Genomic DNA, 17,739 nt, shown 5'->3' on the forward strand with positions numbered 1-17,739 from the left:
TTAATTATTCCGCATTAAACGCATTAAGTCACATCAACTATCCGCAAATCAATTGGCACGCTATTAACGTTCAGCGTCAACAAGGCTACCCAAAAGCTTTAAAGTTTACCCTTCCGAATAACTTTTTTCAGCCAACCCGCCATTTAATTAGGTGTCCCGCGGGGAACCGATATCCCAGTATTGCCGGAACGGAAAGCCACTCGATGCGACTCCGGCGAATATTAAACAAATTAATCGTCCCGACATTAATCAAAGCGGCTGCCGTTGATGAAGAAAAAGTGTCCACCGCAAATCGCACAGCTGCGGCCCACCACCGTCGAGAACCGGAGTTTTCAGCCGTTTTCCGAAACGATTGACTCGCTCGGCTGGCGCTAATTCGTTGGGCTGCGGAAAATGGCGCGTAACTCCGCACCGTCGCCAATCGAAATTGGGCTCCGGTGTGCAATGTAAAAACAAGAACTCCTCGTCCTCGGGCCCATCGAGTGAACCGAATGAACGGGCCGAAACATGACGCGATTTTATGTAACGGTGGGAGTCCTGGCAGCTGCCACCCGGACAGCAGTCAACACGTGGTCGCGTCACCGGTTTGGCGCAAAACTGCTTCGTGCCGTGGCTTGCCGCTCGCCAGTTCATCCGATCCGACCGGGGGCGGCCGATGAATGCGGAAGGCCCACACGAGCCCGATGAACACCGGATGTCGGAGCAGTCGAAGGATGGGCAACTGTCTCCGTCCAACCGACCGACCGACCGAGCAACAGTTTGCTGGCGGCTGCGAACACGCTGGCGGGCGGCGGCGAACCAGGGCGCGATATAAAAGCGCCAGGACGATAAGCGATGGCTGTAAATGCTCATCAACTGTTGTGCGGAGATAAAGTCAACACTTGACGCCGGTGACAGTGTGGCTTGAGTTGAGGGCGCCTCCGACGAGAACAAGGAAGTCCCGCGCGGTCCTAGCGATAGAGAGACCGAGTGCACCAGCAGTGGTTGGCAGGAACCGAAGTAATAGGCGATTGTGTGTGGTGAAGTGAAATCCTTCGGGCTCCGGTGGCTCCGTCCGTCAAATCGAGAGGATCACGCTCACGGATCACGCGCTGCATTCTGCCGTGCGGCTGACTCTTTCGCTGATTGTGCTTTCGGTGCTCGGTTGTTGGCCAGTTAGTGAGAGTGGTGGTTTTCCGAAGCCATCTGACATCCGTCGGACGGTCGCTGCCCGGAACAGGAAACACTGGTAGGTCACTTGGCATGCTATGATAACGATTTCAATGTTTCCAATTCCAATGGTTGACTGACGCAATCGAAAGACCAAAAGACCCCCGGAAGTAGGAGTTCCAAGAAGAAACAGTAAGGTACAGTCCAGAGGCACCTGACTGGAGTGTTTTCCGAAAAAAAAAACACTTCATCACCGTCGACCCACTCCCGGGTGGGTAATTGAGCAATAAACCACCGCCGAAAGGTCCGGCCTGGCCGTAGGCTGTCCGAGCCTTGGAGAATTTAATTTATCCAATTACGCACACCGAGAGGTGAGGATTCGGCAAAAACCGGTAATTGAATGCGGCTAGGTGCAATTAAAGGAGCTTTTGAAGTGACTAATGTTGCGTCACCCAGGCCCGACGATTGAAGGGTACTCTCGACGGTGGATTGAGCCGACTTAATCGCCACAGCGCTGGGCTCTGCTGGGAGCTCCAAATGGAGCGTTCCGAAAGCCTTGTCCCGGGATTTAACCGAGGATTTCGTGGTAAATTTGAAGGGCAAATGAAAAGCGCCCCAAAATCTGTTTCAAATTCCCAATTTCCCAATCTCACCGGGAGATTAGAGGCTGAGTGGCTGTGGAAAGCCAACCCGAAAAGCGAGATCAATATGATTAATGCATCAAGCGATCTGTGGCGGACTTATGGAAATTAGCAATGGTCTTCGCCTGATGCTTGTTTTGTACTTTGTTCCGATGTTCCGTGTACACGTTCCATATGTGCCACCCTCGTTGGGGGTCTGCTTTCGGGCTGTGGGTAAAGTAATAAAACCTCCACACAATAAATATCATTGCCGGCCACCGGTGCGAACGTTTCTTATGCCATTCGGAACGTTCCACCTCGACCGGGTTAGCCTTGGTCAGGTTTGGGGCCATATCGGATCAGACTTCTGAGGTGGTCGAATCGAAAAAGGAAAAAATTGAGACGAAACATTTACGATCGTCTCGAGGCAGTGGCAGAAATAAGTATGAATAACACCAAACACTGCAATATCGTCGCAAAGGAAAAGCGATGGCGACACGGTTTCGTGACGATAATTTGCGAAAAACAAATTCTGGCAGTTCGGAGGTATCGGAACGGCCACGGCTAACGAGAATGCCGGTGTCCAACGTGTCTGGGAATTCAAATTATTCAATTATACCAACGGCAGGAGGCGTCAAAAGCCGAGTGGAATAACGTCATTAGAACGCTCCGCGATCGGCATCTTGGGGTTGGCCAAATTTGGCCAAAATTCCTGTCACACTGTGAGCAAAGTACGGCTTTTGTTTGTGAATCATTGATTAAAATAAAGGGATTTTCCTGTCTTCACTATAAAGTTCAATGAAATTGACCAGACCAACGAAGAGGGAAGAAACATTTAAAAGATCTTCGGTCAGCAGGCATTCCAAGCAGCAAGACCCGAGTTAGTACGTCTGTAGCAATTTGGAACAGTCAGTCCTCGAAACGTCCTCTAACGTCGTCTCAACATAAAGCGACGCTTCCGTCACGGATCTGCAGAGAAGCCTCGGCCGCACGTGGTCGCTGCTCGATTCAAACGCCACTACCGCCGTCGACTCCACTGTTGACGTCCCTAAAATCGCTTGCTTGCGCTCTCCTCCGAATTGGTCATTTGCGTTTCGAGGAAATGTCGGAAATTTAAAGCATTCCCCGAACAAGGAGCGAAGCTCCCCCGAGGAGCCATAGCAATCGAAAGAAAGAAATTCCAAATTCCGCACGAAAACCATCAAAAGGAAGTCCGTGGTGTCCGCGGGCGGTGTCGATTCGTTTGTACCACCAAACAGCGCCCACAGAACGGAACGGAGCGACCATCGTGGCGCATTTGGTGGTTATTAGTGAACACGCTCAATTTAACCGCCTTTTTGGGGCCACAGCAACACAGCTCCCGGGCATATCGGCGTAACTTTGTGGCCAACTTTTGTCAGTTTGATGTCCGATGGTGTGCTTCTGCTCGCCAAAACCGACCCATTTCCCGATCGGATGGGTATGTAGAACGGAACCCGTTATCGGTCCGGTTCCGGTGTGCCATTTGTCCGGTGTGTGCTCGAGAACGCTGAATGACGCATCTCCTTCGAGGCTCCTTTGCAACATTGCGTGTGTGTAAATTATTCAAACAATTCTCAAATGCAACGCAAACCCGCCCCGGAGACCTCGTCCCGACGGATGGATTCTGAGCTGCATCGCACTCAGGGACCGGAAGCCCCGCTCGGTTCCGGTCAACTTTGCAGCTGGAGGTTAAACTACGACTCGGGTCTCGTGTGTGGGTAAAAGTTTTCGAATGCGAGTATCGATTTCGGGAAGCCAATAAATTCTGGTCCTTCCGGTTCGATGGACTAGCAAAATACACTTCCTTCTTTGCTACCAAGACGATCATCAACGTTAAAAATGGCTGATTAACAAGACGGTAGGTGATCCGTGACCTTTGGGCAAGAAATAGGACTCGCAAGGACCCGAAATATGATGAAGGAAAGGGCAATAAAGTCGGCCGACCGGAACGGGCCAGCTGCAGAATGTTACTGGTACTTTCGTTGAGCGTACTGCTATCGTCTCGTGACGACTCCTTTCGGAGTCAAACGGTATGACATCGGAAACAACCGACATTCTGGCCGACCAGTCAGTCGGTCGGTAGGGCCATGCCGAGAATAAAGTGAACAAACAGATTGCTTTGCTGATCTACCGAAGATGGTTGAGCCACGGCATTACGCCGGTGGTTCTATCGGGAGCACGTTGCGGTGCTGACAGCCCGCAGTGCAAACAGTGTCCGAATTTTATCTACAGTCCCAAGTCTTTAAATACATTCCTGATTATCTGAGGCGAATTTCCCTTTTGGCTTCTTGAATGAACGTAGCCAAAGAGATAGTGGAATAAGTGAGCTCAGCTCTGAACATAGCTCCGGACCGACGGACACTGGTTTTAATGTTTTGTAATCAATCGTAGGCAGTATTTTATTGAGTAGCATAAATCATGGCTGCATCACTCTACATTCATATTCATAAAACATATTTAATTATTTAAACAAAAAACCCAAAGTTAGATTTCTATTTCTGTAACTACCTCGAGACTATATTGTGGCTACATTCCCAGAAGCTGATGGAGCTCAGTGGTGTTCTATAATTGTGATCTATTGTGATTGGCGTCCCACCGGTGCAAGCTTAACACACTTACAGACGGTGACAAACGCCCAGGCGTGCCGAAGGAAAGAACGTCATATCGTTCTCAGCATTCCAATCAACCGAATCTTGAAGATGTCGGGCATCGGGGTGGACATCGAAATAGGGGCGAAAAAAAAAATCCAGAACAAGACGCTAGCGCGTTGGCAGACCTGAACCAGGTCATACATTCCGAGCCCCCAGGGGTCCAATCGCCACCATGCGCCTCCATCCTGCTGGGAAGGCTGTGAAAAAATTCATAATCTAATTGTCACGTTCACGGACATGTTATATTTACTGGCCGTGTTATTCGAGCTTTTTTCCCGACCACTCGCCTATCGGTCATATCGAGAGGCGGATTGGGCGATCCGGAACGGAGAAATCCATCTTGCGATACGTGGGAACTTTCGCCCTGCCACTTCGCCAGACGATCGTCGTGTCGTGTCAGCGGACAAATCTCCTTAAACATGGACACACGACGACGACAAGCGACATCCACCACCACCACCACCACAGGAGAAGGCCCGATGAGATCGGTATTTGTCCGGTGCTACGCAACCGGACATCGCTATTCAATCACGTAGCCACTTTGGTGTTTCTTGTGCAGCTGGCTCTACTTCCCGGCATTGACGACTGCGGTTGGCCGTGCACAACAAGAAACAGTTCTTTGATTGCTCTCACTGCAGGAACTTTCACTGGAATGGGTGATGTAAAGTAAAATAAAATAAAATAAACACGACCGGTGACCGGTTTGACGCGGATTCGGAGCATTGCTCGGCGAAGGTCACTGGGCAACAGGTGGTAGCGTACCGGTTTGAAGCACCGGTTAAAGAAACAAGCCAACCGATTGGCCCAAGTAGGCCCCACTCAGGCTTCACTTATGTGCTTTTAATGATCCACGAAGAGAACCGTTTCGCCCGGGTCAAGTAGCCACTGACGTACGAGTTAGAAAGTAACTACGGTAAACTTGTGAGGCGAGTGTTCTTGAAGTATTTGAAGATTTAAAAGGCGACTAGTTGGCCCAATGTTCCACGCTACGGAAAAATCGCAAAGACATCGGGAACTCGGGTCAGCCATCGTGCTTTCGTTTATCTCCCCCTTTTTCGTTGGCATCCGTAGACTGCACGGATGGTGAAATACAATCAAATGCTCTAATCTGCGAGCTGCCGGTCGGTAAGTCCTTGGTTTAGTTCCGAACCTGATCCGAACGGTACTTTATAGTGTAGCAACCACCCAGTCGACACAGTCGACTTAGTTCAGGAACCATTCTTATTTACTTTGGTGGGTCAGGACGTTATTAGGACAATGTGAACCGGTAGCGATCGGTAGCTTTTGGAAAAAGTATGAACTCATTTATTGTTGGGAAGGTTCCAATCCCTGTGAATTGAACCACAAAATAAAAATCAGAATACTCTTAGTAAATCTGATTTAAAGGAAGTTCATAGTTTTTGGCATTGTTACAAACACCGGCTCGCTTGAGCTATTCGGGTAGCCCCAACAGTGGCTTCGAAACGGTTCAATGTTCTAATGTTGGCACAGGTTACTAAGTCGACACTAAGTGAATAGTCCGTAGTCAACATTATTAGGTGGTGGCTCTTTAACATTTTAAAGGTTAATCGTATCGAGCAGGCGTCCGATAAATGTTGCTGATTCAACGTTTTTATGCCCTCGATGATCGCCCACATGGAAGATCAAATCATACCGAAAAAGGTTGGCGAAACAACAATGTATCGTACGGTTCCATAAAATAAACAAAATTGCGTCTGCCAGACTTTCCTCGAACCACAGTACTTTGACGGGCAAGCAGATAGTGAATATTTGTGCATTTGGACAATCACCCACTCACACCAACAACGGGTGGATTTGAAGGGGTTGAGAAAACATGTGGCCACCCATGTTTGAGCCCGAATCACCGTTTTTCCCGAGAAATTCCACGCCGACGGTCCGGATCATGCATCGAAGCCGGGCGTTCATCATCGAACCGGGCGAACGCGGGCGGTGATAGAACTTTCTGAAAATGATTACAAATTGATACACAACACACCTCGGGGGATATATATATTTCCCTATTTTCCTTTCTTCACTGCCACACTAACGGCAACGGCAGAATGTAATAAAAAGGAGGGCATCCTCCATGTCGATCGCCTTTTTTCCCTTCCCGTCTTCACGACCTGAAGGTCGGAGCGCAAATAGTACGAGGGTGTCCGCGACCCGGCAAGGATTATCACTTTTGCTCTGTTTGCCAATCGGTTGATCGTTTGGTTGGCTCGTTGTGTACAGGCCAGCCGGCACAGCAAGGACACGGCGACGACAACAACAGCAGCAGCCATAGGTTGGGAAAAATTCAATTAAACCTGTCACATGCCGACCGGGTTTTAATGGAATGCAGAAGGTTCGCACCAGCAGGACGTACGACGGCGAAGGAGTTCGTCCTGTGACAGTTGCAACGGGCGCTGTTGCGCTGTAAACACTTGCACCGGAAGAAACTTGCAGATCGGGGGTTTCTTTCTGCATAACAACTGCAACTTCTCGAAGCAGGCAGTTCAGGGAAGTGGCCACTTCGGGCACGTGGTTGCCGCTGATTCGGTCATTGCTACGACGAATACTTATCGCGCACTCATCCAATCTTTCGGAAACATTCTCTTGTGTTCTTGGGATCAAATTTTACGCCTTGTTTTAGAGTTTGTTGTTTAATATTAATATTAACTCTGTTAAATTTCGATAGTAAGTCAATCATAAGTAGCTAATGACGGTAACTTAACCGATTGAACTCAAACTTTCACCTGCAAACTCTTTTGTCCCATTTCTTTTTGCCCATAAAAGAAACTGTTTGCCGCTAAAGCCATAAACAACGACGTAAACAGCTCTGGCACAGCGCTTCGCCATTAGTTTCTGAAGATTCTGTCGTTAAAAAATTCACCAGTTTAGTGCTATAAAAAGAAAAGGACCTTCATAAAATCACCCGCCTCAAGTTTTCCGTTCCGTCATAATGGCGTCAAGTGCCCCCTAAAGTGCAGCGCGTGTGCGGAGGACCTGGTGCAGTTAATTTCCCGCCAATCGGTAAGCTGTTTCCTGCTTGGCCGGGGATTAATTCCCACCGACAAGCCGGTGACAAAGAACCGTCGAAGATATCGTACCGGGAACGTTCGCCTTCAAAGGATGGCAACAGATGGTTGGTTTACGATCCGCTCATCGAAGAAGTGTCAGTTTTTAGTTCGTTTGGCAACTTCGGACGAAGGTGACCAATTTGTTGGAATGGGAGCAACAGCGGTTCACTGCGCACGCTGCTTCCAAACGATGCCATTGCGAGATGGCCTCGTTTCCACGCGTTGTTAAGCAACACTCGGCGGGTTCTTAATGAGGGATGCACTTTGCGACAGAACGCGCCTGAAGTTATGACTACGCCCGATAATGGAAGCAAGCATCCTAAGTAGCCGCCCTTTGTGGGTCACAAACAGATACCAACTCACCATGCAAAGCACAGACAATGCTTCGGAGAGTATATCTCAAAACCGGACCGGACTTCGGGGCCACCAAACGATTTTGAATGTCCGAGAGTTACACGCAATTGATCGCCAGGAGTTGGAACGGAATTGGGTTACAGCCAGCCCTTCGAGCGGTGGACACTTTTTCTTAGATGGATCCCTAAAATGGTAGTTCAATGATTCCGAGAGTCGATAAACTACAAAACGTTGACAGAATACACAAAAAAACTGTCGACATCGTGAGGTGCTAAGTTTTGTTTCTCGGCCAAACAGCAAACCCAAGGGTTACGAATTCATTATTCGTGATTACTTACATTATGCGTGTCGGGTTCCTGTTCTGGCATCCAGGAAAACGGTCCACTCCGTTTGTGGGAACTGAAATATCAACCGTTTAAGCCTCAGACCATTAGCGCATCCGTTTATCGTCGATGTTTCCCCCCTGGGCAACGAAAGGAATCAACCAACAGGGGAACGCTCGGTGACCGGATGTGAGAATAATCACATTTGCATCGCCAGTTCGCCTTCCGTTGGATGCCTGTTCGCCTTCTGAAAGGATGAAAGAGAGACAGGAAGAGAACGTTTGTTTGCCTTACTGTATCAGGTTATCCGTCGTGCCGCAATAGATCCTCGGGGAAGCGTGACAATTGCATTACAGCCAGCCTGCGCGAATCCTTTGAAGTGCGTGCGATGGATGGTAGGATTGCACTGTGAAAAAATTTGCGCTCAAACTGTGGCCGAAATACCCCCAAGCGGGCGAACTTTTGAATGTAGATTCGCCAAAAATAATTGGTTTATTGTTACATATTTGAAACACTTATTGGCGGTGAACCCATTAAATGCCTGAAAAGTTGAACGAATTTATTGCATGCAGGTGCAATGAATTTTTCTGGTTTTTTAACCACCTGCATTTCACTCGACTCTATAGTGACAAAGTTTCACTCAAAATGGCTCACTAATGTGGCTCACTATGCCCACTGACGGGAGCCAGAGCATCGCATCAATTTCATCGTGTAGAGCACGCAGTTCTGTTGTTGTGTCTGTAATTAACTATGGTGATTGCTGAAAGCTGACGGTTAAGTCACTAAGCAAGCAAAGCATAGAACGTCATCGACCACCGCAAGCCGAAGAGGAAGTTTAAATGCGGGTGCAAAAGATTTTTATAATCCTGTACAATGCTTGCTTTGATGGAAAAAGTACGCCATGATTATATTCCGGTTTATGATTAGATGCAGCAGTTTCTTTGCATGATTTAAACCAGTTTAGTACCAAACGATGACAAAAATTTTTTATTTCCTGGCTGTAACAGGAACACATGCATGGCAAAATTAAGTTAGCAATGTTTTACTTTGCATACGTTTTGGCGCATTTAGAATTTGAAGGAAGCGCCTAAAGCATACACAAGATGCGTGATGCAAATTGCATATATCTAGGCGCCGATTCTTGCCACGCAGTTTAAAATCTAGTTTGTTACTCTATTTTTTTAATGTATTCTGCCACTCAATTTGCAGTCTATTCGACCTGGTGGGCCAGGACTAAGGTTCCGAACATTAAACCGCCCATTCCTCTGCATCCAATCAAAGATTGTGTCACCGCATGGTAGTCCAACAAGAAGTCCCAGATGTAATGAAACATGATTCACTGATTTCAACCTTCAACCTGCGCTATCTGTGGTACCGCAACGGACGATCGGAATGTGATTTTTGGTCGTCTGTCAAAACGATATTTGCGACGCCCGCCGGAATCGATCCGGAAATAGCACACTTCTGGCACACTCTGCGGCCGGATGGTCGGAATGGCATTATTAAAAAAGCACATTTTCGCGTACATTCCACGGCTCCGGCGCCGATGGTTGTTTGAAAAGAGTCGTTACGTTACGCTGGCCCCGGGACGTATGCTAATAAAAATATCATTGCCGAATTACGGCGCGCCAAGGGCAGGACATTGGACCGATGCGATTCTGTACGTGCGTATGTGCTTCCAAACGCCACGCACGCGTAGGTGCTGGGCACTTAAGAGAGATAATATTAGTTGCGGTTGGCAGTGGCGGAATAAAGTTCCACAAGTGGCAAACCTCGTACTCTCCGCAATATCAGCATTTTTGCAGCCCTCGGGGTGATGGCTGCTACACCTCCTAGGCGGCTACGGCCGGAGCGGCCACATCCTTCATCGTTGCCGCAGGCGGCCAGATTCTTTTCCGCTGATTCCAGTGGTATTATTTTCCCAGGGGTACATCGAGAGATCCAAGCTACCGGACCGGCATCATCGCTGTAACCATTACGGTAAGGGGTCCACGCAATTTTTTGACAAATTGGTTCGGCTTCTAGGACCTGTTTAAAAAATGTCCTTGGCACGCATTTTCCTCAATTTGCAATTAGTAGCACCGGTGCGTACCAGAGAGAGATAAAGTAGACACGTGGCCTGCGTGATGGATTTTTTTTCGGTTAGAAATAAAACATAAACGTGCCCAGAGAACGGAGGTGACTTTAAAATTGAAGCATCTGGCTTTTTGTTCCAATACATTTTCATCCTGCCCTTGGCATTGATAAGGGTAGCACCGCTGCTGAAGAACTAATTATTGCACGGAAATGATCGAACGGCGAGCGAAAGGATGTTCCGGCCCGGTGACGGAAGAAAAGCATTAAACTGCTTGATTCACCGTCGTCGAGACGTCACTATCGGGGTGCTGGTTATTTTATCGCCATCGGGAATTTATTTAAGCGGTAAAAATAAATCAATCTCCACACTAGAAAGTCAATTGCGCGAGAACAGTTTGATGAGCTGATGAGGCGATTATCTCCTGGGGCGTTTCGATTCCAGCTTCCTAGTGTGATTGCGTTTGCCATCGAATTCAAACAGGATGAATCCCGGTCGTGGCACTCCGAGCTAGGCGCTTCTGGAGCTGTTAATGTTTATCGAGAGAAAATTGATTTTCGCTAGCGCCGATATTGTTATATTAATAATTTTGTTTCATCATACTGCCGTAAGCTCACGAAAACCGATCAAAATGATTGCTTTCGGGCGTAATGTCGTCCCACACGGGCGGAGAGGACCCGGCCGTGATGATTTTTGACATGATGACAAAATTGTACACCAAGGAATTATATTACCGAGCAGCAGATCGGCGTCGTAATCGACACCATAATCGGCCCATTATTGGGCCACGTGCTTATGCTGCTGCTTTCGGAAGCCAATATCACGTTGAAGCATCCGAACGGTTCCGTTACTTGCTTCGTTCAAATAATGTTTAATATTTGACGAATACAAGTTGTTTTAATTCAATGCTTTGCTCCCATTTCTTCATAAAATAACAAATAAGTGGAACATTAGTTGTTGTAAGGAGAAAGTTAGTGATTAATGCAACAAACGCTAGTTGATGGAGGGACACTCCACTTCTGGCCCCACTCTCTCGGTCGCTAATTTTGATCTATAATAGCCACCTTACTGGTGACGACAAACCAACTGGCCAAATGCTTCCGCCGAGTTTGCTCCACAACGCGAAGCGCGAGTTCCGGCACCAGGCGTCTCCATCGTAGCGACCAACCCCCGGGGGCCCCCAATTTTCCCTAAGCACGCTCTAATCAGCCCACAGTCACCCAGGACCCTCCCCGCTGTGTGCGCCGGGCACAACAATAAAATACGTTATTGAACCCGTGCCCCGTGCACGGCGCACGGATTATTTGCGGAATGATAAATAATGCCAGATAATGGCTATTGTTGCCGACGATTTGACGGTTTTCCGTGGTGTTTGGCTTTTCCGATCACGCCCGGCCGCACGGGGCCACATCGGGGCAAAACCATGCGGTTGAATCCTGCGCCGCTCTACACCGGGAAACGGTTGTTGACTCGAGGCTGATTCCGTATCGCGCCGAACAATTGGGACAACACGCGCGCGCGTTTGTGTGTGAGCACACGTCACTGCACGTACAGTTCAAACCAAGCACCTTCACACAAGCGCCCCAAGCCGTGACAGGCCATTGGCGTGAGAGGACCACGTGCAGCGCCTGACGTAACACGCGCCTCGACTGTAACGTCGACTGTGTCGTGCACGGTGCACCCAAAACCCAAACCGCAACGGCCAACAAGAATGAAAATTAATCAGCGATAATTTGAAGGGCTTCATTACAAAACATTTGCCACTCGAATTTGTTGCCTCAACACGTTGGCTTTCGACCTAGCGAGGGCAAGGTTTCTTGTGATGTGGGGATCAAGTGTCACAGGTTGGAGAACACGCTGTCAACTTAACTGTGCCCTGTTCGCCACCCGGCAAAGTGCAAAAAACGCGAAACGCGGGGAAGAAACTGGTCGCCGGAGCGTAATTGTGGAGAAAAACGGCGATTCAATTAGTTGTTCAATAAGCGTCACTAATTGTTTCTTGGCACCAGGCTCGCCTGGGCCGTTAGTCATTAGAGAACTGTGTGTTTTTTTGCCCGTGTTCCTCGCGGACCGCGGACCTTCTTGTAGAGGACCGTTTACCACGGTTTCATTAAGCTCGAACACACGTCCTTGTCACGGAAAATGTCGGCAAGACTGGGCACGCACCGCGGTGCCTTCGTAGGCCCTCCGCGGACAAACGTTGCATATCAATGTTTCTGGGTAGCGTTGCCCGGGTTCAGGGGCAGGGGCATTGACATTACGTGGTCACCAGTGCGGAATTATGATTGCGAAACACACACTGTTGTGGCCAATAGGAGTAATTAAATTTGGGTGAATTTCACACAACGCATACCGCAACTAACCGACCGAGCTGTAGCGTTGCTGTAACTTGCGAATATTTGTGAAAATGATGGCGTAGATGGTTTTGGAAACATAAATAAACAAAAGCTATGCAACGGAGGTAGCGGTCAAGAAATACTTGCCACGTAGTTAAATTCATTCCATTGCGTCGGAGCATAGTTGCAAAAGTCCGTTTTGCTGAATCGACGGATTTGGGGTTCGACGATAGTTAGGACTATGAGATGATTCATATGGTCTATAGCCGATAATTGTGGCCTAACTAAAACAACAAAACATATCACTACGTTAATGAAAATATTGCCCGTCGTTAGCTACTACTTTCTCTCATCTTTCAGATAATTCCCGGATTCCGTGTCGATAGAACTCCTCAGCTTTGGAAGCGATCTAATCAGAGATCCATTTTTCAATACTTTCATAAGTAGTGAACCGTTGTGTTGTGAAACCGTTACTCAAGCATTTGCGATGCGATGGCGAGTATTGTCATGTTCACAAATCAGTTTATGATGTCGTTTATCCCATTCTCGTCGTTCTATGGCCAAAGCTTTGCTTCAAATGCATTAATCGTTGTTGATGGGATTGTTCATCAATAAATTCATTACGTTGCAAAAGCTCATAGTACACCACACCTTTCATATCCTACCATCAAATAATCAAATAAATCAAATTTTCATCCCCAGTAACGGTTCGGTACAAGAATCCCTTTTTTTTCTGCCGTGCAATCAGTAATCTCCATAGCAGTCCTAATAGAATTTATCAGAAAAATCTGACATGTAAGTCGTTGTTGCTGTATTATTATAGAGACTTTGAGCGCAGGGTTTCATTCATCTCTTAGTAGGCTGTTGTGGTCGGTATTTGAAGTTGTTGCTGGTTTGGAGTTTTTCTGCAGGTATTCAGATCACGAGTAGCCATAGCATTCCAGAAGGATGTGGGCTACTGTGATGGTGACTCCACAGAACCGATATTAAGGCGGACTAGATTTATCTATCAGGAAATAATTTGTTAGTTCAGTTTGTCCTATTCTCATGACATATAAGTAGGATAAACAATTAAAAACGGAAAGTAATTACCCTCATGATAGACTCTAAATAGGATCACATTCTGCAATTTATGATGACGAGCTTGGTAGCTCCAAAAGAAAAATATGGGAACACACAAGATGAAAGTGAAAATAAACAAGAAGGAGAATAGTCGCTCCATTTTCCTTACCGAGCGCCTAAGTTGGAAACCCGATCATGCATCGGCTTAAGTGAACAAAAGGGCTGAAAGTACAGCACACATTTTGCCAGCGGAAAAAAGTTCTATTCTCGCAAGCGAAGCGCCAAATCATAAGACGGCGACGCCAGCGGCAATGTGCAACAGTCAGGCTGGGTCGAGATAAGAGCAATATTGAATGGCTTATGCAACGGAACGGAGGAAGTAAATAAAAAGTCCCCTAAGCCCACCCGCCGCCCACCGGGAATCGATTTCCGGGCGATGTCGATGCCGATAATCGATGCAGCGTTTCGGCCCACGGAAACAGAACGGAACACCTCGCATGGAATGTTGTACTTTGTTGCAATTTACTGCTTATTATGCGTGACTCACAGCGCAGTGAAGTATTTTAAGAAACAAGATTTCATTTACGGCGCCGTGAGAAATATTCATAAGGCGTTGCAAAGCTCTGTACTCTTAACGAGCCACTAACGGGTCGACCACTGAATCAGCACCACCGGAAAGTGATTCAGAGCGCGTGGCCCTCACCTTGTGCACTGACCAAGATCGGTCCGGCTGGTTGGTGACCGGTGAATGCCTTTGTGAAAACAAACCCGGGGAAGCGTGCGCTTCGGTCGCCATTGATAAGATAAGAAGCGTCCGGAAGCACGGCCAGTAGTTTAGGTTGGTTTAAAAACGCTCCGTTGCGCTCCGTGTCCAACTAAAAGGTGACCACAAGTCAAAAAGACAAGGCAAAATGAGTGGAAAAGTCGTGACGGTCGCGGTAGTGCTGATGTTCGCTTGTCTGGTCGCCAGCCAGAGTAACCACTTCTACTGGGGTGTCCGGGATCCGCGCGATGTCCTGCTGAACCGTACCATCGCGGTCACGTCCGGTACGTTCTTGCGGGTTAAGTCCATTGACCTCGAGTATCCGATCAAGGTGAGTCTCGGGTTCGGAGCGGGTTCGAGCATCCAGCGGACGAGTGTAACCGATAAATCTTCGCTCGATTTGATAGGGTCAGCTTGGGCGCAACATATCGGCCATCACGGTGCTCGATCAGGAAATCAACGGGAACGGTGGCTACGCCAGTCTTTATAACGGTGGAGTTGGCTACAACCATGTAAAGGTTCACCTGAAATCACAGCGAAGCCACGGTTACAACTTTATCGTGGAGATTTATGGTCGATAGGAGCCCACAAATGGGTTCCGGAAAGAAAACGGAAAACAACTTCGGTCAAGGACTTGCCATTTGCCAGGACAGTGGTCAGTGATGCGCCATCTAATTAGAAGATATATTTATGTACTAGAGTATTGATAATAAAGAAACATCTATGCTAAGTTTGTTTTTATTCGTCTGACCGTTGAAAGGATTGTAATTTTTTTCAATAAGTCGCAAAGTAATGATGTTTGGACTGGACAACTGGAGTGGACTCTTCATTCGTTCATGTGGTGCCCGGTGTGGGAACGAAGCTTTGCTGTCAATTAATTTAGGACCCACTCGGAAGCTTCGACGTTTAATCTCGGTTTTTAAATCGCTCGGACAGCTCGGACGGTCATTAATCGTAATTTTTTCTGTGTCATTTTCATTAACAGCCACCTCGGCCCCCGTTCGGTGAGCGTTGAAAGCGTCGTCGAACGCGTTCGTCAGGATGCGCTGCCACACGTGGACTCCGGTGCTGGTCGCCTACATGACCCTGTCCGCTTGCCTGTCGGTGTCGTGGTCCCTACCGGCCGGTGGCTCCGGTTCGAGCAGCGGCACCGTGGGCAGTAGTGCCGGCGAGCTCGACATGGACGAGCTGACCCGTGACCGGGGCACCCCGGGCCAGGGCGAAATCTCGACCTCCCAGTTCCAGCACATGCTCGCCGTCCGGTCACCGAAGTACAACTTTGGTCTCGGCAAGCGCCGCTACATCATCGAGGATGTGCCGGGCGCGAAACGGCTGCCCCATTACAACTTTGGGCTCGGCAAGCGCGGCAGGTAAGGTCGGCCGGCCGCGGGGAAGGTTAACTATTTTTCAGCGATTCCTATTCCAACCTCTCCACCGCAGTGCTGCTCTGGGTGGCTCTGACTACGAGTACGACGTGGGCAATCAGCTCGGCTGGAACGATAACGACTACAATCTGATCACGAAGGATGGGCAATTTGACTACGACGGGGAGAAGGACGGTGCTAAGCGGGGCAACACTGGCAACGGTAGGTGTTACAGGGGTCATGTTCGGGGTGCCATGTTCTCATTACGCGCATTAGCTCCCGGAAGCAGTGACAGAAAAAGCCCACGTTTCAGTTCTTTTCCGTCCAATTACTTTACTAGTTGCTAGTACCAAATTCTGCCATTGTCACAGTTGGTGTTTTAATTGTCCAAAGTCTCGTTTTATTAATTATCATCAAACCATTTTTTTCTATCATCAAAAAGGACCCAATCGGTACCACTTTGGGCTGGGTAAGAGGCGCACATACGACTTCGGGCTCGGCAAGCGCTACTTCGAAACGGACGACTTCAACAAGCGGCTCCCGAACCGCTACAACTTCGGCCTAGGCAAACGCTAATCAGTTTCCGGTTGCCGTTGCGTTCCGCCGATGCGTCTACTGTCAAAGCCCCGCTCCCGAGAGAATGACACTCTTCCCCCCCAACCCCGGTCGCAACTTTAGAACGATCATCACCACCTTTCCACTAACCGCAGCCACATCGATATCGGCCAGCTCGACGGATCATTCGGCGCTTTCCGTTACTCTGAACGTAACGTAACGATTCACATACCGATTCTGGGAGGCAGAGGCAGCAGCAGAATGAGTAAACAGAGCATGTGTGGCCGAAGGCGAAAAATAAAAAGTAATCAAGCAAATTTCAAGCCAAAAACAACCGTGACTAACAGACACACATAACAGTTCGTATGTATTTTAAGGGTGAATAAAAACGACAAGCAAACATTAATGGCCAGTAAATTGTAACAAATATTCTTCCAATTGTTTTACACGAACACGTTTCAACACGTCACCAACACGTCAAGAGCTACTCTATTGTAATAACTGCGACAAGAAGAATCAAACATTTTAAATCTATCCCTCAAATTTATGGCGTGCCAGTTATGGTGCACGTTTCGTATATTAAACTTTTCTAACGCTACAACCCTGTCCTTCTGGGAACCGTAAATGTAACATTGCAACAGCTTCTCAGAGGGTCGCATAGATTGTCCACCAGTGGAACAGGCGTTAGGAACCGGGGAGCGCAGGACACAGGCACGCAGGTATTGTACAGACCATGATAAAAATTTACACTACGAAATGACTGACCACAATGGTTGCAATGCGTCCCGAGCAATCGAGTTTCGAGCCTAGGTTAGAATGTCCATTAGGCCAAGAGCCACGAGGTTTTGACTTTAGTTACCCTCAGATTATGCTCAAACTTCCGTTTCAGCGACAAACCGGTTTTTGTGCTCTCAATTTCTCTCTCTTTCGTTGCCATCAGGACCAGGAAGATAACATTTTCAGTCAGTGAGTTACGATCAGTTCAATGCAGCTTGGGACGGTGTGCCATGGTAATGAGATTCGAACCAGAGCGGCATTAGGGAGGAAGAAATATTGCAACACACAGACATGGTTGACCTGGACGTACATCAATTTCAATACATGTGTGTAAAATAACTAACTAAACAAAGCGTACAACTATCTGTAGCTACACAGCCACATTCTGTAAATAATCATCCTATGAAACCTCGGAGCAGAATAAAATCTTGGTTAATCACAACACAATCTAATCTCTGTCCATCAAACATTTATCGAATAAACGTTTCCAGTAACTGTAACGAACACGGCAGACGCTCTCTATTGTTTTGATATTGCGACAACGGTTATGTGTTCTCTCTGTTTTCTGTTGGCCCAAACGCCCAGTGACTCGTAGCGTAAGATGGGTACACGCGTCACAAGAAATCAACGA

At 48.0% G+C, this 17,739-nt stretch overlaps 2 protein-coding genes across 2 annotated transcripts; both read left to right on the forward strand.

Moving 5' to 3' along the window:
* Positions 1-899: 899 nt before the first annotated feature.
* LOC131212135 (helicostatins) lies at positions 900-17,560 on the forward strand. The gene is made up of 4 exons (XM_058205882.1): positions 900-1,228; positions 15,398-15,782; positions 15,853-15,998; positions 16,219-17,560. The coding sequence occupies exons 2-4, from the start codon at positions 15,454-15,456 to the stop codon at positions 16,350-16,352; spliced, it is 609 nt and encodes a 202-aa protein (XP_058061865.1). The 5' UTR covers positions 900-1,228; positions 15,398-15,453; the 3' UTR covers positions 16,353-17,560.
* On the forward strand, positions 14,499-15,142 carry LOC131212136 (probable salivary secreted peptide). Its single transcript, XM_058205884.1, has 2 exons — positions 14,499-14,743; positions 14,820-15,142. Exons 1-2 carry the CDS (start codon positions 14,561-14,563, stop codon positions 14,991-14,993), a joined length of 357 nt encoding a protein of 118 aa, XP_058061867.1. The 5' UTR covers positions 14,499-14,560; the 3' UTR covers positions 14,994-15,142.
* Positions 17,561-17,739: the final 179 nt, after the last annotated feature.

This window comes from Anopheles bellator, chromosome 2, assembly GCF_943735745.2.
Source record: "Anopheles bellator chromosome 2, idAnoBellAS_SP24_06.2, whole genome shotgun sequence".
In the NCBI taxonomy this organism is placed as follows: domain Eukaryota; kingdom Metazoa; phylum Arthropoda; class Insecta; order Diptera; family Culicidae; genus Anopheles; species Anopheles bellator.